Source organism: Anser brachyrhynchus, assembly GCF_964034855.1.
Source record: "Anser brachyrhynchus genome assembly, chromosome: 18".
NCBI classification, from domain to species: domain Eukaryota; kingdom Metazoa; phylum Chordata; class Aves; order Anseriformes; family Anatidae; genus Anser; species Anser brachyrhynchus.
In genome coordinates this window covers 11,623,328-11,650,903 of record NC_137711.1, presented here as the reverse complement: position 1 = coordinate 11,650,903, position 27,576 = coordinate 11,623,328, and the positions used below count along the sequence as shown (strand labels likewise).

The 27,576-nt window shown below is 50.2% G+C and overlaps 1 protein-coding gene across 4 annotated transcripts in view; it reads right to left on the bottom strand.

Annotated features, from left to right (window-relative positions):
- SHISA6 (shisa family member 6) overlaps nt 1-23,577 on the bottom strand; it is a 255,720-nt gene extending 232,143 nt beyond the window's left edge. For all 4 annotated transcript variants that reach the window (XM_080560629.1, XM_080560630.1, XM_080560631.1 and 1 more), the window contains exons 1-2: nt 22,874-23,577; nt 9,018-9,178 (exon numbers count right to left, since the gene is read on the bottom strand). In XM_080560629.1, the coding sequence (XP_080416755.1) occupies nt 9,018-9,178; nt 22,874-23,544 (832 nt within the window). In that variant the 5' untranslated portion in view covers nt 23,545-23,577. The remainder of the gene's footprint in view (nt 1-9,017; nt 9,179-22,873) is intronic.
- Between the last annotated feature and the right edge of the window lie 3,999 nt (nt 23,578-27,576).

Below are 27,576 nucleotides of genomic sequence, written 5' to 3'. Positions count from 1 at the left end.
GGTGACTCAGCCCACTTCATCTCCAAGCAAAGGTAGCCTTGGAGGTGCTGGTGGTGAATCCCAGCTGCACCAAGCTGCCAGAGCATCTAAGCACAGGTTCTCCTGCATCCTTGCTCACAGGCAACCTCTGAAACTCCTCCTCATGGCTACATTTACATGGGACACAGCTCAGTGGTGACAAACTCAGGGCTGCCGAAGCAGGACGATCCTGCACAACACTGCTCCTGACTGCACTCCTGCACCTTCAAGTGTTGGAAGGCGTCTTCCTGAGCTGGTTTTGCTGGGTGGATGAGCTAAGCCAGCAGACGGAAGGACGTGATGTGCTGCAGCCAGCGCCCAAGGCAGCAGGCACGGATGGAGCCCTCTGCTCAGCAGCAGAAGAGCCATAAGGTGACTTAACTGCCTGTGAAACTGGAGTGTGGGGGGAAGAATGGGGAAGCCTGCAGGTTCAAATCAAGAACCAGGATGGGGCTCAATCAAAGCCTGAGCAGAAGCAGGACGCCCTCGCCTGCTGCATCCTCCGATGCATGACCTGGGCTGGGCAGCTGCTGAGTGCTGGGCTGGCAGATGGCAACTTCAGCTCAGACACCCCTGGCTCTCCAGGAGAAGGAATATCTGTCCTACCCTGTCTCACAGCACCTCTAACACTCCTCTCAGTTACATGCTGTGCTACATACCTGCTTGAACACCCCTCTGCTTTTGATCCTTGCCCAGATCTCTGAGCAACACAGGATGAGGACATGAACCACCATCCCACCTTATATGTCACACTCCGTAACTGTTTCCATGTCTGCTTTTGTGTTGTTTGAGAAGGGTATTCATTTGCCATCCCCAATCCAGCTGTACAGACCAAGGAATTGGGAAAGCATCCAAACGCACTGCATGGACCCCCTACACACACAGCCTCCATCCTCCAGTAACTCTTTTCTCACTGCCTGTGGTCGGTGTTACTGCATCACTCCTGTGCCCCACTGAGCCCCAGGATTTGCTCATATATCCAGTAAAACTGTTACAAAACCAAAGCCCGGTGCTGGGAAGGAGGTGCACACTGTGTGTGTGCAGCAAGCAGGTGCATGGCCCAGGCCGGGCACAGCACATCCCCATGACCCCTCCATCCCCTGCACTGTGCAGGGCCCTGGCATCAGCCCACAGGATGCTCTTTGCACATTAATGCCAGAAAAGCCTGTTTCAGTAAGTTTGTCCCTTCTCCATGTGGTTGTCTTGTTTTCAGCAGGCTGAGTTTCACTGTGAGGCTTTGTTTCAAAGTAAATCTATATGCTTAATCCTCTCTCCTGCTCACAACTTGTATTAGTTGCTCTTAAAAAAGAGATGCTGTTCCCATAGTAACCTAGCATTTCTAGATATCGCTGTGGATGATAAGCACTGCCGTGCCTGGCCTTGTGGCTCTGGGACTGCACTCTGCTCAATGAATGCTAAATTCCACCAAAACACTTTTACCAGGGGCCTGGTATTTATTCTGCAGCTCTGGATGTTGCTACTCTGTCATGGCTATGTGGCTCATGCGAGTATCAAGACATTATATTTATATGTGTGTATATACACACACATTCCACCTACCCATGTTTTTCTCCACAGTGGAGACTTTTTTTTTTTTTTTGCAAATTTTTAAATTTTGTCACTTGTTAGCTGTTTTGATGCCTGAAACCCTGACATCAGTCACAGCAAATATTTGGATGTGAGACACAAGAAACTGTTGTAAATGTTGTTGCTTTTTATTCTCCAGTAAGCTCACTGCACAATATATATGCAGTGGGGATATTTTGCTGTCTCACGGGGCTTGTTAGTGGGGCGGAGTTTTCCCCAAGGTTCTTTTTCACCAATTTCTCTAAAACTTCACAGCTCAGTGAAACCCTCAGGAGAACAGACTAAATCAATAGCTGGAGGCAGCAGTCCCAGCCTTGTGCAGGGAGGGACGGAGGCTGCATGGCTGTGGAGGGCACTGGGACCACAGGCTTTAATGTTGTCATTAGTGGGCAGCATGTACTAAACCTTTACACTGCCCATGGCTAAACATCCCCACAGCTCCAGGCCCTAACCACTGGCAGCAGGGGATGAGGAAGATGTCCAGAAAACGAGATAAGCAAAGAAATAGTGACTAGTTTAAAAAATCCATCTGAAATCAGGGGAATTAAGCTCACGGGAGACAGCTTTGTCACTGGTTCACCTGACTTTCTGACCCATCCCTTCTCTTCTGTTTCCTGAATTACAAATACTCTGGGACAAGGTGCTTGCTCTCCAGCACAGGGATAACAGCTCTCGCTGGCAGATGGAGGCAGGACTGAAGGAGCCAGGTCCGCGCCTGTGCCGCGAGGCCGCGTGCCCCACACATTCAGAGCAGGGGTGGAGGGATCAGCAGCACTCGTCCCCTCTCAGCCTGATAGGTCCTGGGGCACAAATGACTCAGCGACAGGTATTTACAAGGTTTTAAGCATTTATTTTGAAGTCAAGGGAAGATGTAAAACCAAGTATCTTTTGAACTAAGCTGTTAGCCTCTCTGTGCTCTGCATTCCCATCTCCCAGACAGAGATTGGCAATGCCACGGAGGATGGGAGGACATCAGCTGCTCTGGCACAGCTGGGATAAGTGAATACCTGTGTTATCTGACACTGTACAGTCTAACCTAGGTCCTAAATAGGTGAGGAACCCAGCTCCTCACACCAAAGGAGATGTCTTATTTCATTTTTTTGGCAGTGTCTTATTTTAGCTATCCTGCCCCAATTCCAGCTGCACCCACCTCTCCCCACTCTCTGCTGGATAATTTTCTTTCTCTCCCATTTGGCAATGGTTTTCTGGATGCCAGGGCACTGAATAAGTCAAAATGCTCTGAAACAGAAAAATCTGACATTTTCTGTCTGTTCAGGAAGTGCATTAAGCTATTTGGGATTTTCCTAGGTGGAAAAGGTGTGGGAAGGATTGTGGATTACCGTAACAGAGATGTGCTTGGAGGAAAAGCAGATTGAGTGGCTTTCAACCACTTTATCTTCTAGAGATCCTAGAGGTTTCAGAGTTTGTCCTGTTTCTCTCTTTAGGAATACAGTGAAAAGAAAAACCCTGTTCCTGGAACTCTCTGGGTGTTTTCCAAGTTGTTTCCCTAATTCTTCACCCCCCTGCACCTTAACTAGCTTTACAACAGAGCACGAGCTGTAAAATGCTACTGCAGGGACTGGGGGATCATTTTACACCTGCTTTGTATTCCCCTGAACAGCTGTAAATGACAACACAAACTGTGAAGCAGCAGGGAATTTGAACGCCTTCGACATACATTTCTACGCTGATCTTTGGTAAATTAATTCAAATAGTTGCTGGGGATTTTGGGGAGAAACTGGAGAATTTGCTGCATGAATAAAGGAACCAATTCAAAGCAGAGGCCAGGAGACTTGGGGGAGAGGAGGGAAAGGGAAGGAAGAGGACGGACAGAGACAAGACGTGGATAACCTGGAGGAGACCTGAGCCTTGGCTCACCCTGGCCTTACAAAACGCCCAGCGTGTGTGCTGACCCACGTGCAGGCCGGGGAGGGCACAGCCAGCTGCTGTGATCTCCTCTCCCATGCGATAAGGAGGATGGATGCACTCCCCGTGCTGCTCTGCCTATGTTTGGCTAGAAATGTTAGCTACAATTTCCATAAAGATTAAAGGCCTCTCCTGCATTTGTTCACATTCAGAACAAGCTCAGAGTATGCCTCTGGGTGGAAGGCACTGCTGAAAACAGCACTTTGAATATGTACATCTCTGGAACATCCTGACTCAAATGGCTTATTAAAAGCCTTCCCCAGATATATCAGGCTAATCAGAGCATTAGCCTGTGTTGTTTGCTGCACTGAAAGTGGTAATCCTGTCAATAGGCTGTTCTTCACACCTGCAGGCACCCCCATCCCTACAGCAGGTGAATAGAAAAAGATTTTGTGCACTGGCAAATTATCTCAGTGTACCCCAGAGGTCAGCTCTTCACCTGCATGTCTAGGGCTGGTTTCAGACCAAACTCAGCATATCCTGTTGGTGAGGCAATGTGGTACGCTGAGAATTTACAGAATAAAAGAATATAAAAGTAGGCCAGATTCTTTTCTCCAAGCACAAAAAAGGAGTTTTGTCATTGTTTTTGCAGCCTCCTGATCCTGGAGGTAGTGAGAAGCAGCGTAAGTCCAGGCACAGATTTTGCCTACCTGCCTACCTGCCTCATGGTTGGGTAGGTGCTCTGCCTTGAAGACATTCATTTCTGAAAGCATTGCACAGTGGCATCAAGGACATCCTTGTCCTGAACACATTTGGAGATATTCTCCTCCCACAGAGCTTCCCACATCAGTCTAACGGTCCCAAGTATCCCCTTTCTCAAGGCTTGCAATACTGTCAAAGTGAATTGTATGAAGAAGAGACAGAACGGAAGAGCCAGGAGACTGAGAGAAGAAATGACCAATTCACACCATGCACTGCCCCAGAGCATCATAGGTTTGTGCCAGCTATGAGCCTGGGCCATAGGCCTCCCTCCCTGAGCCACAGGGCTTTACTTAAACCAAGCCCACGTCCCATCACCACAACAGTACCACGCTGATTTACACCAGCCAAAGACCTGGTTCAAAGTTTTACTTGGAGTCTTTTGTGGTTTGGTCCTGGTTTGGAGGGGAGGAACGAGGTTGCTCTCTGCGTGATGGTTAGTGCTGAGCTGGCTGCCCCTCCACCACCATGGCAGTCAGAAAATTCCTGTCAGACAACTTCTGCAGGGGCTGAATATTGCAGGTCCTTTGCTCAACTACATTTTGGGGTGAAAGCAAACCATCTCCTTGCATCTGACTTTCAGAAGACCTTCAAAAACCTAACGGCATTGGAGGTAGCGGTCTGAGCTGAGAATCTAGTCGTGATTTTTCCACAGATGCTAATGGCCATCGGCATCACTGTCACAGGAACTGCCCATGTCTTTCCTGGCACACCAGCTGACTGTGGACAATGCAGAAGGATTGCCTCTGGTATGACCTCTGCCCCTTGTGCCAAACACAGCGTCTTCCCCCACGGGAGCCGAAAGCTCCTGTCTCTGCATTGCTGCTAATGTATGACGTTTTCCAAGCCCACAGAAACTACTGACCTTTCTCCCACCCCTCCTCATCCCAGTCCATGCTTGCTGGCCATCCACTGGGCAAATGGATGGCACTGACCTTCACAGCAGGTGTCAGGAGAGGTGACGGCCAGGGAGAGAAGACTGGGGAAATGTTAACAGAGTTCTCCTTCCGACAGGCCTAAAGTTGCTACTGTGATGGAGACATTAAAAATGCCAATAGATAGCTAGGTGAGATGGATTTCCTGTAATCTCAGACTCATCATATGATACCTGTTACTCACAATAGCAAACAGTGAACTAACAAGAGGTCTGTGTGGGCTGAAGGAATGTTCCTGTCTACAGAGAGCGCTGTAGCTCATACTAATTAGGTGGTGCACAGCTGGAGACGTGTGCTCTGACCCAAGCAATCTGTAGGCACAGACTTTGGCTTTTCTTATCTGCAAAGAACATACCTGTACCAAAACAGCAGCACTGTGTGGAAGCCATGAACAGAAATGTCAGTGGGACATCTCAGTGTTCAGGGTGTGAACTGTTCCCTGCCATCCCTGAAGGACTTAAGATTGATTCTCAGAGGAAAGCAGAAGGGGCAAGAATCCCTGAGGAGATGCCCTTCAGGCACGTGGAGCCACCAAGCAGAAACGTATTCTCTTTCTGATGAACAGCCAGCCCCCACACCAGCTGGGGAAAGCGGCAGCTCTAAGGCAGCAGGGTGAAGCTTTCTTGAAGACCAGCGTCCTTATCTGAAGAACGGTAATTGTCCCCATGCCTAGGACAAAGAGACCCACTTTTTCTCTTTCCCCTTCAAAAAGTTTTAGTTAGACCTGAGTTTCTCTGTCTCAAAGCTTAACAGAGAAGTGCAGACCAAACCTAACACCGGGCCCTCCTGCTCGCCGTGGAGCTCTGACAGCTTTAAAGCCCCTGCTGCGCAGTGCCCGGGTGAATGTGCTGAGGACTCCTCTCTGTGTCTGCCCTGGTCTTCAGCTCTCCTTTGGCCACTTGCAGCAGCTGGAGACAGCGACCACAGTTTGGTGGGCTACCAGAGGAAGCTCCCACCCTGTGATCTGCTGCTGTGACTCCCTGAGGGCTGTCTGAGTGCTTGCCAGAGGGGCAGCGGTTGCAGGTGGGAAACGGGCACCTCTCCATACTCACATCAGGAAACACCAAGCAGCGCCCAGTGAGCTATGCACCGCAGGCAAGTCCTCAGCAGCATCTGCTCACGCTGCTGTGTTTGGACTCTGCTGCCTCAGCCACGGACCACCTCAATTTGTCACTGTCACCCACAATCATTTTGTTCACTGACACCGAACCAGCCTGATGGAAAAATGAAGCCATGGTTTATTTAGCAAGACTTAAGGGTGTCCTTCTAGTTTTAAGTTTGGAAACAAAAGTTCCAAGTAAAACAAATATAAAACTCAATCTCGGTCTGTGTGCAACTACTGTAGTCCTTTCTGGTTGTTTAACCTCTCATACTCTGGAGACATGAGACAAACCACAGCCAGTAGACCTGATGCTTCAGACCGCACTGCAAAATACTACAGCTGTGGTCTTCTCAAGACAATTTACAGCACCAGTGAGCAGTGCTTAGCCTGGTTCCCACCACTACATGCTACTGCCTCCTTTTCCCCCTCAGCTTTCCCTCAATCCCCTCTTTTTTTTTTTTTCTTGTTTTCAAAAAGGAAAGATGGATAGTGAGCCCTCTTACACTTCTATACTGGGGCTTACCAGCTTTATTCCAATTTAGCGTGATATAACCCAGTTTTGTTCTCCAACTTTTACTTCCTTCCCAACCTTAAAGATTTTAGCATTCACTCATCCTGATTCCTGCAATAATCTGAGCAACCAAGTACAGTGAGAATGGAGCACTGCCCTATTTTGCAAATGAAACAATATAAAAAAGCATTAACTGTATAGCTGTTTTATGAGCACATAATCTTTTGTAAGTGATTAGCTTTCTGTCTCATATGATATATGAGGACATGTTAATAACGGACACAACTGAGCCAGGAACAAGTTCTTTTGGGCAAACTACAAGACCAAGTTTTTCTTTCCCAGCTTTGGCCAGGGCTCAGTGCGACGTTTGGTCCAACTGGCTGCCCCAAGCAGCCGTGACTGACTGCCCCGACAGCTGCCAGTGGCTGTGCGGGAAGTGAAGTCCCTCTCCTCTTGAGCTGGATTCGTGAATATTTGTACTAGCACCCCACTCATGGCACCCATGCTCTGGTCCTTGCATCCATTACTATAGTAGTAAGTCCTGAGAGCATCCATTGGAGACATCAGCTACTGAAAGGCACCCGAGAAGGATACTTCAATTAGGTATTCCTCTCGCAAACCTTCCCATTTGCCTTTTTTTCAGCTTTGGCAGTGCATAAATGTGACATCTAATTCAGGCTTCCAGTATTCAGCTGGTCTCTGCTGCTGCAAGCAAGGAATTTCATCGCTGTTCAGGGTTTGCCTGCCCTAACTGATGCCCGTTACTCCACTGGTGCCAACAGGAAGAGACAGGAGGGCTTCAGAAAGGGGTTCACCTCATTGTAGGGCTTATGTCAGAGTTGCTCTCTGATGAAGCCTGTACGTGTTCCCTGGCCATGTACCCTTATTTCTCGTGTTTCTATCCAGGGGCAGCATCACAGAGCCTCTCACGAGCCAGCAGATTTGAAAAAGCACTTTCCTCTTCCAGACAACTCACCCCACCATTCTCCAGCCCAGCATTTTATTTCACAGGTATAATTCTTTAGCATAATAAATAAATAAATAAATAAATAAATAAATAAATAAAATTATAGGGTTCACTGGCCTCTGTGTGAAAATCAGAGAGAAAAGAAACCCTTCTGACTTTTCAGGGAAATTATTTTGTCCCCAGCAGTAAAGGAGCCTTCATGAGAACACGGTCACCTGGTTCTGTCTCCATAGGGTGGTGGCACACTGCAGCAAAACCTTCCTAATAGTCACCACAACAAGGCAGTGAAACTAGCCACTGCCCTCAGTCATGGGCACTACCCACAAACAGGGGAGCACGTCGAGTCCTGCAGGTTGTGGAACAGCCAGAGCTCCCACTGGCTTCCTTCAGAAGCTTCCCCAAAAGGAACCATTAGCAAAACCTCCTCTGATCTCTGGGTGGCACAGGCCAGGAAACGCCACCCGGAAACTTCTGTGTGAGGCTGAACAGCTTGTGACTGAATGAGGGCATATCTTTGAGGCACACATCCAGTTGCAACTGAAAGATGAGAAGTGAAAGGGAAGGGAAGCCTACTACATCCCACTTAACAAAGATGGTCAGCAACCATCAAGGCATTGTTTTGACAATTATTGATATATGAAGCATTAAACCAATCAGAGTAATATCTTTACCTAAGAGGCTGGCATCCTTACTCCTCTGGGGAAATCAAGGCAAAGAACAGTCAAGTGATTTGAGCAAGTTCCCCAGAAGCAGAAACCAGAAAAACATTTGTGTGTCCCAGTTCCAAGGCCAAGGCAAGCCGGTGTCCTTTAGCTCCTGGGATACCATCTAGGTCACCTTCCACACTTTGTTCTTGGCACAAGCCTACAGTTCACCTGAGTGAAAAAGGTGGCCTCCATTAGGTGGATTTCTTCCTTCCCAGCTGCTGTGTGCAGAGAGCCCAATTATGCTTTATAGCATGTGTGTTTGGTTGGAAATACACAATGTTCTGAGCTTAATGCAAGCATTTTGGTACGAGCTGAATTTATACCTCACTGATTCTGAATTTTTAAAATGCCTAGAGAGAACAGCCACTCTGTTCAGCAAAACCCTTAAAGAATCATCACCACTGATCCTTGCACTGCTCTGCTCTATTTGATTGCCTTTTAAATACATTTATTATCCTAATTTGAGTTTTCAAAATCTGCTATGGTAAAGTGTGATGTTTTGCTGACTTCTAACATGCCACTGGCACAACCACCTCAGAAAAGAGAGCGGGAAAGCAGCACTTACCTGGGTTACTTTTGGCGGTGCGCACAGGGGTGTAATGGTTTTTGGAAGATGTCCTGACTGGGGTGTTTTCTTTGGGGGAGGTATCTATGGCCGAGATAGTCTCTCTTTCACAGTGTGCTATTGGGATTGGTCCCTGCTGCCTTAAGATGTCAGCCAGAGCCCTGGGGAGAGAGGGAAAAAAAGAAAAAAACATTTTCACAAAGCAGCCAGAATTGCATTCAGCATTTTCACTTCCACAGTCACTGTATAAAACCAGCAGTACTTGGATTTCTACCATAAGAAAAAAAAAAAAAACAACAAAACAAAACAAAAAAAAATATGGCTTAAAAGCTCAGTGTCTTTTTGTCTTTTTTTTTTTTTTTCTGTGCATGTGTCTACTGCATGAATTTGCAGGTTTGCCTAGCTATTGTTTACTAATTTATTTTACCCCAGGGTAATGTCATCTCTCCATCACTGTCTTTGCTGTCAGCAAGAGTGCAGATGGACTGCTCTCCACAACACACAGCCCTGTCTTCGCAAAGAGTCACCACGGAACTCAGCAGAGCCCTAAGACTCCGACACTGTGAGCTTATAACGGTTTCACCAAAACCGCCCTGCACACATCAAATTTCTTCAGGACTGAATCAGATGAGCAGTCCAGTCCCCATGCTTCTTAAATCCTTGCTTTTTCTGCTAGAAGCTCAATACACAGCAGTGATGGGAGTGGGTTTCTTAAAAGAGAACCAGCAGTCCATAAGAAAAGGACTAAAAATATTTTCATGGGTTAATGTCAATACAGCTATTAGCCTATCTTTAGCTTTTGGTCCATTAGAGACTTCTTTAACGGTTCTGAGGTCTCACTGCTATTCCCCATGAAAAGAAATATCACAGAATTCAGCTGCATCCAATGTTTTCCCCTTGGATGAGTGGAGACTCAAATATTTTTTCCTCTGTGAATATCACGGACACAGTGGAACAATTACAGCGTGAAATGCACTGATTTTCTTAGTGCAGCTACAAGCTATCTCTTGAGCCATAGGAAAAGGGGTGGCTCGTGTGGATTATAAGGGACAGCAGCGTTTTAAAGATGATGGAGTTTGAAAGGTTCCTTTCTCTTGGCAGAAGGAATCTGCCTAATGTCACCTCGGGTACCAAGAAAGATGTAAGGAGGAGAAATTCCTTCATTGCATATTGATGAGAATGATGATGGTGTTGCTCATATCTCCTCGCATTTCTTAAATGCCATATTTTTGGTCTTTTATATGAGAAATAGTTTGGGACCTGAGTCCATTCCATTTTCCAAATCATTTCCTTTACAGACTGCCATCCTTGTACATAATGAATTGCAACACTAATGCGCTCTACAGAAGAACCTCTTGGAAGACCTCAGAGGCTCCAGAGCAGGAATACATTAGTTCACACCCACCCTGTACAGCGTAAGAATATTTTTTTAACGTTATTTGATTATTTACCATTTGTACAGAGGACATAGAGGCTATACCCACTTACACAATGTGTATACATGCACACATACAATACATATGGAGTAAAGATGTTGTCATGTGCAGGCACATGACAGCACAGATCCCTGTCCTACACGATACTGCACGGTTCCCTCCCCTTGAGGGGATCCATTCAGCCACCAGTAGGTAGACCCGATGGCTTTTCTAGGCAAATACCTCCCCACTGCGGTACTGATTTTGCTGACTGGGGAGGATGTGGGAAGTTAATAAGGTCTATTTGGCATCAGGATCCAGTACACCCCTTTGGAGACAACGCATATTCTAAAGACGGTAGGTTGGCAGAACTGAGCCCTTAGTACATATCTCCAAGATATATTAAGCAACAGATGACCATTTAATGGTATGTGCAGTTCAGAAATGCTAAGAGTCATTTTTCAATCACGCAGATTGTGTTAGGACCATTATTTACTAGCCCATAGAGGCTTGTGCTCATTTTGAGCACTTGCAGAAGACACTCTTGGTGTCAAGAGTACAATCACTTAGAGCACAGAGGAAGATGACAGCGTGGATAGCACTAAAACACTATATACCACTTAGCTTAATATAATAAGAGCCAGCTGGGCAGGAAAGGACAGGTCATTCAGAAGGGGCTGTGTAAGGTGAGGAACGCAGAGGCAGTACAGAAAACTCAAAGACGTGGAAATGGAGTTGGAAGTATGGTGGGATAGAGATGGCAGAGCACAGGCCAGCGCTCCCGGGAGCTGAGTTTGCTTAACCTGACCAGAACAGGCCAAGAGAGGATCCACGGCCCTCTAATGGGGAGCTGTGGAGAAAATGGAACCAAACTGTTTTGGAGGTGCACAGCAAAATGACAAGAGGGAAGTAGCACAGGTTGCAGTAAGGGAACCTCTTCTTACTTATAAATGAAAACAAAGCCACAGTGGGGTTGTAAAACACTGAAACGGGGAACCAGAGAGGCTGAGGGATCTTCATGCTTGGAGATTTTCAAATTCAGCTGGATAAGGCCCCGAACAGTCTCATCTAGCATTGAAGTTGGCCTTGCTTTAAGTAGATGGCAGGACAAGGGACCTCCAGAGATCCCTTCCAACCTAAATTCTGCTACAATGCTGAGTTCACACCTCACACTGCAGGTCACCTTTTTTCTTCTGACTCTGTTCTCTTCTACCATTATTGATCTCTGACTGAGGTTTGATACAGTCCTAAGAACTACCTTTCTTGCCTCCTGTGCGGACAGTTTGCCTCCATTCACTAAAAATAACTGAGGCAATTAAAGGGACTATGTTTTAATAGGACTGGAGCCAGCCAGCCTCTCAGACTCTATCTACCTGAGAGGCGAACCCTGAACCTGCTGCCCTCCATGAGGGCAAACCACGTCTGGGTAATATTTCAGTTTGCAACCAGTTCCCCATAAAGCTCTGCTTGGTAACACACAGGAGCTGAACCCACTGGTACTCAGCACCAGCACAAGCACAGCTCAGATGCTAAAACTGAGTTTACTCCCTTCTTTGTTTTTCCTCCTGGAGGCGCAGCAACAAGAGCTACTCTCTGGGTTAGGTGTTGGTCAGAACATGACATGGAAATGCCTTCTGGCCAGGTGCCAGCCACATGGCAGGGAGGAGACTGTTACCCTCAGGAGCACTGAGGTTATCACGGGTGATACTCAGGAAAGTGATGTCTGCTATGTCAGGCTACACGTGAGATAAATTGAACATAACCATCAAAAGCAAGGCATAGCTCGTAAGTGTATGGGACTAAAATAATGTGAGTTCAACCATGCCGAAGGTATATATCTCTAAGCACACCAGTCAGGACACAGTTGTGTGTCCTGATTGCTCACTCTTAGTCCTCTTCTTTAATGTTTATGAAGAAAAATACACTGTCCAGCACCAGCAGAACAAAACACTACACGTGGAGGTGAGAGTCAAACTTGGATCAAACTGGTTAGCTCCTTGCCAATTCAATCACATCTCTTTGTGGGATCCAGTTTATTTCCATAAAGCACAGAGGGCTGAATCCCACGTTGGTGGAAGGTCAGTCACGCTTACCGAGGAAGGATTTGGTCAGCATGAGCTTTTCAGGTACACCTATCTAACCATCCACTGAAAAAGCTTCAGGGTAAAGCTTCGAGCAGGGTAATAAAGTCACTGGAAATATTTGGGTCTTGCATGTGCAGCCATTTGGGTGTAATTAGTCTCAGTGATGTCGACAGCATCCTACTCACCTGCCCCAGGCTACAAGGCACTCCAGAAATCGTTCTAAGACGACATGCGTTTTATCTCAGGGAAACAAACCTCACTTGCAAGAATGCGTTACCTGTGGCAGCAGGTGGAGTGGCCAGAGCTGCGTAACTGTGCAATCATACCCTGAGATAACAATTTACGACAGTGTTTTCATTAACCTCATTTAATTGAGAACACTAAAGCTTCTTTCCATGTAAACCCAGAACAGAGGTACTGACATCAGGGACGTTATCCCAGACCAGTGCTGGACTAGCAGCGCAGAAAAAGACCCAGTGATGTCTTGTAAGGCATCCCAGGTCCCAGACAGCTCGGCAGGTAAGGAGCTTGTGTAACTTCAGACTAGTTCTTAGGGGAGAAACACAGTGGGACACACACAAGGACCCTAGTGCAAATAAACAGTTGTGGCCATTTTCAAAAGGGGAAGAAAATGGCTTGTTGGAAATTCAAAGGGACAAAGGGGATGGTGTAAGCAGGAGGGCAGCAAGGCTGGTTGTTAGCTGGGATCCCGATGCTGAAGGATGCAATCAGCAGACAAAAAGAGAAGAGTGAGGGCAAGCTGGGAGAGGGGCAATGGCAGGGGGTAATGGAAAAAGAAAACAGAACAAGGAGAAAGTGAGGAGAAAGGGTGATAAAATGTAGGAAACAGACAGGAAGTAACCACGTTGAAGAACAGGTAGGGTCCAGCAGATATGTGGAGGATACTGATGTGGGCTGGGGCAGAGGAGCCTCTTTGTGCAACAGGGGAGTAAATTGCCAATAAAGCTTCTGCAGGCTCAAGGGAGATGATCCTTCCTCTCTACTCAGCTCTGGTGAGACACACCTGGAGGGTTGCGTCCAGTGCTGGGCTCCCCGGGGACATCCTCGAGCAGGCCCAGTGAAGGCTCACAAAACCAGTGAAGGGCTTAAAGCACCTCCTGTATGGGCGAGAGGCTGTGCGAGCTGGGCCTGTTCGGCCTGGAGAAAGCTCGGGGCCCTCATCAATGTGTGCCAACACCCAGACCGGGGTGTAAAGGAGGAGCCAGGCTCTTCTCAGCTGTGTCCGGTGACTGGACAAGAGGTTACGTGCACAAACTGGAATACAGAAAACTCCATTCACACACAAGGAAAACTGTTTTGTGCTAAGGGTGACAAAACACTGAAACACATTTCCCAGCCTGTCGGAGTCTCCATCCCTGGTGACATTCAAAACCCAACTGGCCCTGGCTGTAGGCAACCTCCTGTAGCTGGTCCTGCTTTGAGTCTGGACTAAATCCCTCAGAAGCACCTCCAGCCTCAGCAATTTTGTGAAGTTCGTGCAGCCAACCCGGACTATCCCACAGGAGGATGCAGACCCATGACCCCACAACGAAATGGGCTCAAAACACAGCAGAGGGAATTCCCTCTAGGAAGCAGATCCCGATCCTTCTGGACCCACCCTAAAACAACAACTCCAGTGGGGTGTCCTCAGGCTGGGCAACGGCACTGAGAGCAGGCCCAGGCTGAGAGACAGGTCCTACAGGAGCCTGGAAACCCTCCCATCTTCCACAGGCACCACCACTGCAGCTTCCTGGCTTCAGCAACACCGGTGTGGTGATTTGCTTGTCTCCTGCACCCCTGGGGAGGAATTCCTTGCTCTCAAGTGCTCTGTGCACTGAAGGAGAAAGGATTTGCTTGAGGTCACTGAGAAAGCTTGGGACAGGGCTGGGACCACAGCCCCCAGTTTCCCAGCTGAGCACCCTGTCCCTAGCCAAGGACACTCCACCTGAACACACACATCCAGCTATCCCTGGATGCTGGTCAGGTTTTTGCAGGACATATCTGTGGAAATGCAGAACTCATGTCAGAGCCCCAGGGACAGCACCGTGCAGAGAAGAGAGAAGGATTGCATTTGACGGGCTACCTCCAGTGCACAAACAACCCTCTCCTTTTGGAGTGGAGGGGGGGGGGAGGGGGGGGGAAAGCAGGTCCTAGTTAGACGGGGAGAAGCAAAAAGCTGAAACAGGAAGGAATGGTTGTTTTGAGAGTTGAGTTTGCCACACTTCAGCATTTGCCTCTGAAAAGAGCTCTGAGAGACAGCATAGAGCCTGCCCTGCTATCTGCCTTATTTTACTTAATCTTGGGGCTACACATCGTCATGGGAAGTGCATGTCAAACCCTTCAGCTAACAGCGTCCTGAGGTGTGGCATCGCTTCCTGGATGACTATAATAAAGTAAGATACATTATTTGGTAGAGACTCTGATCTGCAGAAGGAAGAACAGCCCCTGCCTCAGCTGGACAGACATCAGGCAGCAGAAGGGGAAAAGAGGAGGGAGTATGGTGCAGAGGCAACGCTCATCTGCAGAGGCTGAAGGACCTCGCGGCTGGAGGGAAGAAAAACTTGCAGTGGCCGCAGAGGATCAGCTCGCTTAAGCACATGCTGCCCATTCACCAACCCTGCCACGAAACTTAACCTCCTGTCTTCATTACCAGTGAGGTAACAGCAGGCTGGAGGAGTGCTGTCCTTCACCACAGTATTTTTAGAAAGTGGTGTCCTGTTTTCCCAATATCCACAGGTTTTCAGCACCAACTGATAGTGTGAGCATAGACACAGGTCTCCCTTCTACTGAAGACATGGGGAGCTTTGCTGGCAGCTCCAGAAGGCCAGGATGTCATCTGTGGGAAATCAGAATGGAGAAGAGAACTCTGCAGATGGTGGACAGGAAAAGGGATTGACTGTTTTCAGCAGTGCAGGTTGTACATTCACAAATTCAGTCAAGTGCCTTCTGAAAATCCCCCCTCTTGGGGATCTGACTTCCTCACGTGTGGGCAAGGAGGGGGGGTGTTAGAAAACAGAATTGCCTATTCCAAGTCCCTGTGAATTTGGGGAAGAATAGAAAAAGAATGACCGAATGGATCTGGCAGAACGCAACAAAAAGAGCAATGTCTGGCTGAGCTAAAAGCCTGCTAAAAGCATAGCTGTGATGGAGTTTGTGGCAGAACTCCAATCGACTTCAGCATGGCCAGGATTTCACTACAAAGTCCTTAAAAAAAGAGTGAGGTTAAAGACTCCCCTGTGCCCTCTTACTAACCCAGAAAAAAAAGGCAGTTAGACTGTGAGAGGTGATTTGTCCAGCTAGGAGCCAGATCACCTGCAAGCGATGGGTGATCTTTGATCTTACCACCAGAAGGATGGGGCATTTACTGATTACACAGCAGTGCCTGAGAAACCACTGCAAAGCGATACATGGAGGGACACATGGGGATGCTGCTGCCAACAAACCCTGGAGATGCAGACCTGGAGGGCTGGAAGTAATTCTGCCCCCTCAGACACTGCCTCTGAAGGTGCAGGGGCTGGGCAGCGTGCTATAGACACACAAGTCCCAGATCAGCAAAAGAGATAACTGGTCTCTGCATTGAGAAGTGAAAGTATCTGCAACTTCTGAGAAGGGTTTCTGGGGAGGAACTCTGGAAATGGTCATTTGCAGTAACTCGAGGGGGCACATGGCGGATGCCTGAGTATGTCTGTGAGTGTATGTATGTGCACAGGAATGGGTGAACACACCAAGGAGAAAGGAGAAAGATTTAAGCATGAGGACACCCAAGAGCAAAGCATTTAAGTTCCTGCACTCAGTAAAGCTAAGGAAGTTTTCTTTCTTAAAAATAAATGTAAGAAGGACAAGTCGGATGTCTTCTGAAAAACAACTATCTATGAAGCTTCTGGAATTTAGGCCATCTTTAATAAAAAATTTCACTGAAAACTTAACTACAAACATACTAGGGGCCGGATCCTTATTCCCGTTTATGACAAAAGAATGAGGCCGGACGTATTCCTGGTGAACTCAAAGCTAACACAGAAGTGATGTAATTACATTATAGATCTGCATCCACTGTATGGAGGTAGGTATGTGGAACATACCCTTCTGCTGAAACAGAAGAGGCATAGGAGTTATATTGAAACAAGAACACAAGTTTCGCTGTGAGCTCATCGTATCTCCTGTCTTTAAATGTGAGGTGGAATCAGCAACAGGAAAATAAAGCTCCTGTCTTTGGGACAGGTTCTTCATTCTGTATCTAGGATATTAAATGCCAGCAGTGCTTAAACTGAACACATTACTCAAGCAGTTTACATCTCTAGCATTAACATACACATTGATTAAGTCCAGCTCTTATTGTGACGTGGGCAAGGAATTTGCTACAATCACTGAACAACAACCGATAGTACAAAAACCTTCGGGAAGTGACACATTGGGTCCAAAGAGAAAGACTGTTATGCAAAGCTTTTGTCACTAAAAAGTAAAAATTGAAGCTTCCTGACTCGGTGCCAGCCTTCCCCGGCTTCATCCAGAGCACAAGGGAGAGCCTGGTGAAGCGGCGTGCCCGGGAAAGCAGGCTTGGGTGCTGGAAAGCACTGGGAGCGGTGCTGTTGTACAGAAAAGGAACTCAGCACTCATCCTGGTTGGAGAAAGAAGGTAAAATAAAAATAGCAGGTATTCCAGAATGATGAAAATCTACAGGAATTAGGCCTGGTACAGTTTTACAGCGTGCTATTGTTTGTGCTCGTGCGTCTGCATGCACAAAGCCAACGAGAGCACTTGGTGGATGTGCAGCACTTTGAAAGACAGGCCAGTTGTTCTGCACACAGAAGCAGTTTCCTGCACAAGGCATCTATTTTGCACCAAAGCCTATGTTGTAGGTACAACTAAAGGACTTTAAACTTACTGATGCAGACTCTACTTTCTCTAAAAGTTCCTGTCATTGCAACAAAGGAGACTGGGGCAAGGGCCAAAGCCCAGCAAATTATTTGCTGTGAAAGAATTTCAGGCTTATCTGCCTGGGTAATGAGATATTTGAGACCTCAGCACAATACAGAGCACCCAGATCTAAGGAAATACAGATTGCCCATGCGAGTAGGGGCAAAGGCAGGCAAAAAAACACCATGATCTGGTTTTCCTGATAAGGTTTAGATCTTCTTATGTGAAACAGAAGTTTTAAAAGGCTTCTGATCTCCAAAGACACAGAGATCAACTGGTAGTTAAGGATATGAGACTAAAAGAAAACAAGTTCAGAGCTGGGCTGGATTCCCTTGGCACTTTGTGATGGAGGGTTACTAATAGAGGAAGTTAATTAGAAAGCAGAAAAATATCAAATATATGAGAAACAGAGACGCTGAAAGGATTCAATGGAGGGAGCATGGTTTTTAAAAGCAGCCTCTCTTACTGGGAGAAGTTCAAAAAGAAAAGAGAAAACTCAGGGGCAGCCAGAGTCTCCGTGCTGTTACCAAAGGCTTTCCAAAGCAGATTTCGTGTGGAAAGCACGGCAAAACCCAGTTACCAAACTGTGACCAGTGCTTCAGACCAAGGCTTCCCCAGTACATGTAAGTGAAGCAAATGAAAGGAGGGGTTGTCCAGGTACACCACACATAGGCACACATATCCTGCCCTGGCTGGGCTCGCTGGGAAGGGGCAGCCCATCACTGTCAAACAGCAGAAGGCTCGGGGCTTCTCCCCGCCGGGAGCTACAGCAGCTACACAAGGCGGTGCTGGCTGGAAGCAGGACTAGTCATGAGCACCTGCTCCGAGGCAACACGACCGAGACTCAGAAACATCAGGAACAAAGGATACAAAGCAGGGCAAGGAGCAGCTGAAAGGGACGTGAGCGAGTTGGTTGAATGAGACAGAGTGGAGTAAAAATAAGCAGAGCATAAAAACAAATCAGCAGAAAGAACAAGAAAACAATGACAGAATCACAGAAATAATTTTCTCCATGCAATCCCCATGGCCAGACGTGTGCTCGCAGCACTCTCCCTGCCCTGGGGAGGTACGAGGTCTGATTGCTTGGCTCGAGCAACGCATGGCAGTGGAGAGGAGAGCTGGATGAGCCAGCTGTGATCGCGATTCACAAAACTAAGCCAAGAGACAGGTAGCTGTGACAAGATCCACTGTTTGTAAAGAGGGCTGAAACCAGCTACCCTCCAGTGACTCCTCTGGCAACCACAGGGTCCGAGAGCCGTGGTGAGGGGCACCCTGCAGGAAGAGAAAACCTCCTGTATTTAAGCTTTGTGCAACACCGTGCACACCACGTTCCTGGGTCTGTGGACAAACAGATCCATTGCCTCCAGTTCCTGTTGAAATTCAGAGCTGCGGAATGAAAATGGCAAGAAACGGATCAATTTAACAACCGGGGCCTGCTTGGGAAAAGGATGTTCATTTATAGAGACAGTCACTGTTGTTATTCACAGAGCGGAGGATGCGCGGGCAGGGACTGAAGAAAAGAGGAGCACAAATATCTTTCCTCTTTGCAGCAACAAAGACGCCCTGGGAGCAGGGGACCGCGAAGCGCTCCGAGCAGAAGGCGCCTGTGTCCCTTCTCCCTTTCAAAAGCCAAAACATTCATCGCACACACGCCGTGCTAGGACGGAGCCAGCGAGCGGCCTTTTAGCAGAGCACAGAGCTCATTTGCTGGGAAAAATCCCAGCGCTGCTTCTCACAGCTACGCAAGAACAGCTGGGCTTCCACCGCCGCCCTGGGGCCACCACTGCCACTAGCTCTCTCTGGCTCGCAAGCAAAGGCTTCGGCTGTCCATGCGGCAAGCAATCAGTAACATTTCCAACCCTAGCTGTAAACTATAAACAGTTTTCCAATTTGTGCATTCCTAACTGAGCAATGAGTGCAATGGTTCCTGCTGCTGAGGGCTAAATAGGGGTCACAGAGCGACAGTACTAACAGTGAATCATTTATGTACTGTAGCGCGGGGATTTAGGGCCATGACCACGGGAGGAAAATATTCTGGGTCGCCCCTCCTTGCTACAGAACATAACCAGCTTTGAAAACAAATAGCTGATATTCCTCGTTCACTGCACAAGATTCCCTAACTCGTTCCTGCACTGAAAATAAAGCAAATAGTCTGCTCACTTAAGAAATGCTTGAGGAAAAAAAAAAAAAAAATGACAAACTGACAAAAACAAACCTGCAACCAGAGATTAAGAGCAGGCAAAGCATCGCTCGGTATAACTCTCAGAAATCAGCCCCAATTTCTCTCTGGAGCCCAGCATGCATCAGTTCCGGCTGTGTAACTCCAGAGCAAGATCCAGACAAGAGGCAGTCACATATGGTCAGGCTGAAAGATCCTATAATCATCAAAAAAAATCAGCCGCGTTTAAAACGTTCCAAGTGTTTCTGTAAAATATGAATATTTTAGCTCCTGTTTTTCAAAGCACTTCCACTTACTGCTCTTACAAATGAACCTAAGTATCAGTTCCTGGCGCTGCTCTGCCCGGGATCACAGCAGCGCCTCTGCTTTAAAGGTGCGTGGTGGTGCCTGAAAGCAGGAGCGGATCTTCAGCTCTGAAATGCACACGCATATCGCAGCGCACAGTCGGCCTTTCATTCCACATGAGAGTGACGGTTCTCCTGTGGATTTGTTAACTCTCCTTTCTATCAAAAGACAGAAAAATGAGCCCTGCCTCCATCAAAACGTTCCTTCTAACGGAGTTAATAAGGATTTTCTGTAAAAGCTGGATGAGAAGGTAGCAGAGAAGCAGCATCTACACACAGCTCTGCTAACCGACCATTTACGATGAAATGAAATTTAAAGCAGGATCTTGCTTATGCTGAAGTGCAGGGGGGTCTTGCTTAATCTTCCCCGCGTGTAGGATACTGCTCGCGAGGGGCTGTTTCTAGGACAGTGAGGATTTCTGTTTAAACTCTTGCTCTCCTCATCCCAGAGGTTTTGGTGGGATGCACACGGAGATTTAACGCACGTGTCATCCCTACAGTGAATTATTCTGGATGTTACACTTAACTCCAATTGACACAGCCTCAAACAGATATAAATATCTGACTACGTTCTGGTTTTCTCTTTCCCTGTTACTCAGCAGCAGTTCTCAGAAGCAAACAAAGACAAACCATTCCACTCCGCACATTTACATTCTGCTTAGAGCACAGATAGCATTATTCCTCAGATAGTGCAGACCCTGTCTGCTGGAAATGCACTTCATAATATTTAAACCATCGTGCAATGTTGATCAAGTTCAGGTAACAGAGCTCTGAAAGGTATAATCTTTTACCAGCTACCATATTATAGAAGTCAATCAATTCCTTAAAATGCACCGAAAGTCAAGCTTTCCAAGCACTCAATCTGCCATTCATACTTCTACACACAGGTGAATCATTTCACCAGAACTTATCTAAATAAAGAAAAGCAAGCATCAAAGAAATGAAAACATCAGGAATAATTCAGACAAGTCTGGCAACACTGTCTCTGATTTCAAAGGAGCCAACCCCATAGCTCACTGGAGCTAGAGCAGAAGTAACATATGGGCACGCGAGCCAGATCCCCAAATTTAGTGTGAAGATAATGCACAGGCAAAGTTGCCTTGAAGCCAAATGAGCTGGACAGTTGGGGAACTAGCCCTTAGTTAAGAAAATACTTAAAAGAGCCCATTTTCTGACTATGCTGTTTTCAGGACCTGCACAGACACAGGTGACTGAAGAGTTATTACAGTATTTCTAACATTGCAAAGTTATTTTCTTGCAGTGATGGGGTTTGTGGTGGAATACATGGGCCAAACCCTCAGCAAGTGTAAAGCAGCATTACTTTTTGGCTTCACTGAGGAAACGGCAATTTACACCAGCCAGCACCCCCGTGTGTGTAGGCTTATAAAGCAAGAAGTCTAAATAAAACACATCTTCCCAAATAAATAAAAACTGCGTCATTCACCTCTTTTTTCAGTGTAAAAAGCTAAAATTCTTCCCCTCAGACTCTGTTGACTGCGTTTGAAGTTCAGTCTCAAAAATACGATCCAAGGTTTTACTTGTTTTGATTAAAAGTTCTTAATTAAAATAATTTCTGTGGAACATCATCCGCAAGATGCAAGGACTTTTCTCACTGATGTGCTCACAGCTGTTCTTATAAAGAAGCTCCTCGACAATTTATGTTCAAACATGGGAACCTCCTGGATTCCCAGCACTCTAGAAGTACACACCATTTGAAGGGACTTGAATGTGAGCTGAGAACGTACATGTGTTTGTCCAAAAGGAGAAGTACAATGGAAGCCCGAGCTTTTGCTTTTAAACAGGCTTTTCTCTGACACATCAAAAGAGTTTTCTCTTATTAAAAATGTTAAAACAGCAACGAGGAAAGGATATCAAACTACTTCCCTAGCAGTCAGGCAGAAAGGACTATGAGCTTGAGTTATCTGATTTAAAGGGGAAAAAGAGAGAGAGAAAAAAAAGCAATGGAAGAAAAAGCACACTCCCTGCTACCACTGCTTTCCCTAATACCCCTGGGACTTCCTGGCAAAAGACACTTGGTGGGAGGACGCAGAGAAACTGCCTGCACGTTTCCTCAACTTCTCCCCAGCTGCCCCGCGGGTGCTGCTCCTAAGGCCTAAAGGGTGGGACCCATGGGGTTGGGGACCCCCGGAGCCCCCCTGGGGCCAGCAGCGGTGGTGCTGAGGGGAGTGGCGGAGGGCAGGGGAAAGTGCCCTGCGGCTGGGGGGAGCTGAGGGGGGCACCGGGACGGGTCCCTGGGATTGAAGCTGGAGGGGTTGGGGAGGAATGGGTCAAGGGGTGAGGTGGTGCCTGGACAGACAGTGCCAAGGGGGGGGCCCTGGATGGATGGTAAAAGGGAAAATCCTTCATTGTGTGGCGCCAAGAGGGAACTCTTGGACAGCCCACGCAAAGGGGAAAACCTGGGGTGAGTGGCTCAAGGGGAGACCCTCGAAAGCGACAGTGCCATGGAAGATCACCTGGCCACGACAGGCAAAAGGGGAGCCCTTAGACAGCCAGTGGAAAGCAGAAATGCTCGGAAGGGTGGCGCAAGGGGGAAACTCATGGCCAGGCAGTGGCCATGAGTCAAAGCCTTGGACACATAGTTCGGAGGGGTGCCCCTCGGACAGGTAGTGCTGTTGGGGAACCCTCGGACAGCCAGTGCGAAAGGGGAACGCTCGGACGGCTGGCTCAAAGGGGAAATGCTTGGACTGGTGGGGCAAAGGGGAAACTCTTTGACAGGCTGCGCAGATGGGAAGACCTCCGACCGCTGGTTGAGAGAAGGAACAGCGGAACGGGTAGTGCAATGGGGGAACCCTTAGCCAGACAGCGCAAAGGGAAAACTCTTGGGCAGGCAGCGCAGCGGGGGAACCTTCGGGCAAAGGGGCGTCCCTAGACGGCAGCGGGGGGGAGGACGGCATCGCACCTGTGTATGTTCATCTCCCGGGGCGGGCGCCGCGCCTTGTCGTAGGCCACCTTGGCGAAGACGCCGGCGATGAGCACGAAGGCGATGGCCCCGCACGAGATGTAGACGGTGGCGTTGGTGCTGTCCTTGTCCGGGTCGTACTTGTCGGCGTCCCCGTCGGCGCCGTTGCTGCCGTCGGCGGGCAGCGCGCCGCTGGCGGTGGTGGGGTGGGCCCACTCGGGGCTCTTGTAGTTGCGGCACAGGCTCTGGTTGAGCTTCTCGGCGCGCTTGTTGCAGCAGAAGCGGTAGAAGCAGGTGCCGCAGCAGTAGCGGAAGCCCGTCAGGCTGTTGTTGCACTCGAACTCCTTGTCCCACTGCCCGCTCACGTCGTAGTACCCCCAGCACGTCTCGTGCGCCGGGGCCGAGCCCCCGCCGCCGCCCCCGCCGCCGGGGGGCGTCCTGCCCTTACCGCGCCCGGGCAGCGCCGTGGGGGCGGCCGCCGCCGGGCCCGCCAGCGTCTGGTTGAGCGGCTCCTTGCCCGGCCTGGGGGTCCGCCGCGGCGCCGCCGCCCCCTGGGTCCGGTTGCCCTTGGCGCGGGGGGGCCCGGCCGCCTGCGCGGCCGGCGGCGGGGCCGGGAGCTGCAGGGCGAGCAGCAGCAGGAGCAGCGGCGGCAGCAGGTGCCGCGGCCCCATGGCGGGGCGAGGCGGGGGCCGGGGGGCGGCGGCGGCGGGGAGCGGCCGGGGGGCGGCGGCGGGCGGCGGGCGGGGGGGGGGGGGGCGCGGGGCTCAGCGGCCGCGGCGCTGCCCCATGGGGCGCGGGGGCGCCGCTGCCGCTGCCGCGGGGGGCTCCTCAGCGGCGGCCGCCCGGCGCCGGGCGCTTCATGCCGGCGGAGCCCGGCGGAGCCCGGCGGGGCGCGGCTGGAGGCGGCGGGGTCCCGCGCGGGCCGGCGCTGCTCCGGCGAGGGGCTGCGAGAGACGGGGAGAGGGTCAGAGCGCGCCGCGCCCCGGGCAGCCCGGCCCGCCCCCGCCCGCCCCCCGCCCACGGCCTTACCATGCCGGAGCGGGACCGCAGCGCGGCCGCGAGCAGCAGGCGGGCTGCCCGCGCTCCGTGCCGAGCCGAGCCGTGCCGAGCCGCTCCGGATTAAGCCCGCCCACCGGCGCCGAGCCCGCTCCTTACATCACTCCGGGCCGGCGTCACCGCACGCCGACGGGCCGGGTCCGAGCCCCCCCCCGAGCCCCCCGGCCCGCCCGGGGCACCGCGCACCCCCCACCCCCCCCCGCCCCTCCGCCGCCGGGGCCCCGGGTGCGGGCTGGGGTCGCCGTGCCCGCGGGGCTGTGCGGGGTCTGGGCCTCGCGGGGCTGTGCGCGGTGCCCGTGGGCTCGGGGGGCTGGGGGAGGGGAGGGGGGGACACGGCCCCGCCGGGCTGTGCCGTCCCTGTGGGCGTGCACGGGACGGCGGTGACCAGAGGGGCGTGCAGGGGGTGTGGGTGTGCAGTCCGTGTGTCCCTAGAAGTGTGTGCGCCGGGTGTTCAGGTGTGAGGTTACAGTCCCCGCAAGTGCAGGCAGGGAACGCGGTCGTCCCTGCAAAAGTCTGAGGGCTACGTAGACCCTGTAGGTGTGTATGGGTTCTAGGGACCCTGGGGACAGACGCATTGTTACGTTCTCTAATGGAGTGCGTGGGATGTGGGGCTCGTAAGTGTGTGTGAGCAGGCCCTATAAACGCGTACAGGTTGTTTGCGTGGAGCACTACAGACAGGCATGGGCTGCTGGGGCTGCTGGAGCCCGGGGGTCCGAGCAGGACTGCCCCAGGCAGCTCAGGGGCAGAGCTCCATCACCTCCTCTGGAGGTCTCTGTCCCGGGGCAGTGCCCACAGCAGGACGCAGTGCTGCCAGGCGTCGCCCCATGGCCCTGCCACCCCCTGTGCAGGGAGATGCCTCCCCAGGCTTCTCGGCAATTGCTACACCAGCCTGCACCCAGCCCAGCTGTGTCCCAGGTCCCTGCTGTGCGGGCTCAGCTGTCCCCCTCAGGGCGGAGAAGGCATCCCCCAACCTGGCCAATGCACACCCCACGTCTCTGAACCAATTCCTCTCCAGGGTGATTGGGGGTGCCTTCGGATGGGCTAGCAATGGGCTATCCGTGTCCAGAGTGACCCAGGCACAGCCACCGCCGTTTTTTTTTAAGGTATCTTTGAGCAAGCTTCCTGCAAGCGCAGGCGATTTCAGTGCTGTGAGCCACTGGGCCCCCACGCCAGAATTTCCTCAAAGTACTGGTGCTTCCCCAATGTCCCACTGCAAACTACACTAAAGCCTTTACAAACATTTTCTGAAGACATACAAGGCACTGCCAGCTGTAAGGACATGCAGAGGACAGAGAGGAATCACAGCAAAGAGGAGCGCACGCAGACGGAGCTGAAGCGATGCCCTGCAGCTGCAGACGAGTGGCTTTCAGGGACGTGGGGAGGGTGGTGTAGGGGGAGAAGGAGGACTGGGGAAACCACCCCTGAAAAGTCTCCTCCCCTGTACATCACGCTGTGACTCATTAAACATAAGTTTAAATGCCCACAGCTCGTGGTTGGAGACTCCCTTAGGAGAGCCCACAGGCTGTGAGGTTGGCAAAGAAAGCTTTAGCTCTGCCATCTCGATCTGCTCCGGTGCTGGGGATGACTGGGGAAATCAGACAGTCTCTTTCTTCCTCCAGAAGACCCGCTCTGCCCTAGGAGCACTGGGCTTTGCGGACATGCCCAGGTCACACTGGTAAATCACTGCCTGGGGTGCCCAGGCCTCAGCAGCAGCTGACCCCGAACTCAAGGGAGGCAGGAGGAGGCAGCCTGAGCCCCATGTCGCCTGTCACCACCCAGGTGAGCGACACTGTGAGCTGGTTTAGTGCCGGTGCCCTTCTGAACCCTGCGTGCTGTGAGCCCAGCTCATCTGTCCTCCCTCTGGGGACAATGCTCCTATTTTAGGTATCCCATAAAAGCTTATGTGAAAGGCTGCAAACCAGACTCCTTCCTACTTGCTCTCTGAGGAGGAAGCAGCGGGTTTGGCTCCTACTGGGAGGCCATCTCCAAACATTATAGGTCTTCCAGCTCCCTGGCATGGCTTTGTTAAAATCACCATGGCAAGGATCTTTAGCCCAGAGCTGCCTTGAAACTCTGCCCCCTGCCCCTGCTTCTCTAAGGTGGGTGCTTTGCAAGGTGCGTGAGGTTGGGGTGGACAAATCTGCGTCTTCTTCTCATCGGGTTGTTTCCTGCGCCCTTGCACAGGGACCGAGGTCTGTGCAGAGGCACTGCTCTGGGGAGAGGAGTCACCACCAGAGGAAACCCAGCATCCTCTCCCACGTGGGCAAGGCTGCCTGCCTAAGGGAGTCCAGATCCATAGTTCTTGAGACATAAACTGTCTCAAGACTCCTCTGTCCTTATGCCGAGTGTTACAGTGACATAGAAAATGCCTAGCAAAATGATATCACCTGGAGAAGAGCACCAAGTGTTAAGTATTCTGCTCTACAGAATATTTTGGGTCAGAGACTCGCCTTTTTTAGTGTGCCTGCACAGAACTCCAGTGCTGGCTGAGGTCTGGGCTCCCCATCCTGTGGTGCTGCTTGGGCCATGTCGGAGCGAGGCCATGACGAAACACCCCGGTGCCTCTGCTTCCTCCCGCTCCATTTATCACCACCAATAAACGTGCTAATGAAGGACAAAGTCACCGCAGATCTCCTTCGTGATCCCGTTGCCTTGCCCTGAGCCAAAATAACGGGATGGAAAGAGCTAAAGTGAATGTGGAAGGAAGGAAACCGTCACTGAGGTGCGATATTGGATGTCTGGGGCTTTCCTGGGGCTTGCAGCTCGTTGCTGGCTGCAAAAGGGAAGGACAGTGGCTGAGACGCGTGCAGCAGAAGGGACCCTGCCCCACACCAACCCACAACAGCAGTGACGAGATGCCCAGGACAGGGCACTCCGGTTACAGCCCCACTCCCTGGCTCCATCCCCACCTGGAAAACACTGCGAAATCTCCAGCACTTTCTGGTTTGTCTCAAGTCCCATCCTCCCCGGTTGTTTTTATCAGTGCGCCTGTTTCAGAGCTGTTGGCTTGTTTATCTTCTTTGCTGGGTGCTTTCATCTCTCTCCTGGAAATCCCGCGGCTGCTGGCAGTGAAGGGAAGTGCAGGTCCAATAACTTCTGTTTAATCTGATCCGTGCACAGACTCGTTCACCTTTAGCCTGTTTTCCCTGCCACCACTTGTCGGACTCTGATGACTTTGTGAGGAGTTTGTAATGAGTCTGATGTGCTCAAAAGCTGATTCTTCCTCGTCAGGGGATTAAATTGTGACCGTGAATCTTTATTAAAATGAGCTCAGCACTTTGGACCTAATTTTTCGTCTAAAATTAATGTAGCTACAAAAAGCTAATAATAGGAGTTTGGGGGATTATTTCTATGAAGCTGAATTCTTTCTTGCTTGACTCAATGTGGGCTTGTTTTATGAGTGTAGCGGAGGTATAGGGTGGATCCCACGTCTGTTTTAAGCAGAAGGCTGCCTAGGCCCAGAGACAGGACAGGCAGTGAATGGAAACGAGATGGGGAGATGTGAGGGGAGCGAAAGCTGTGACGGTGGACGTTGAGGGGGCAGGGGGCAGGAAGCAAAATGGGCAGTACCAGACAGGATCTGCGCCTTCTGCAGTGTCCTGAGCAGCCTCCTGAGGAAATGACAAGAAACTAGCTCAGAAAAAGGG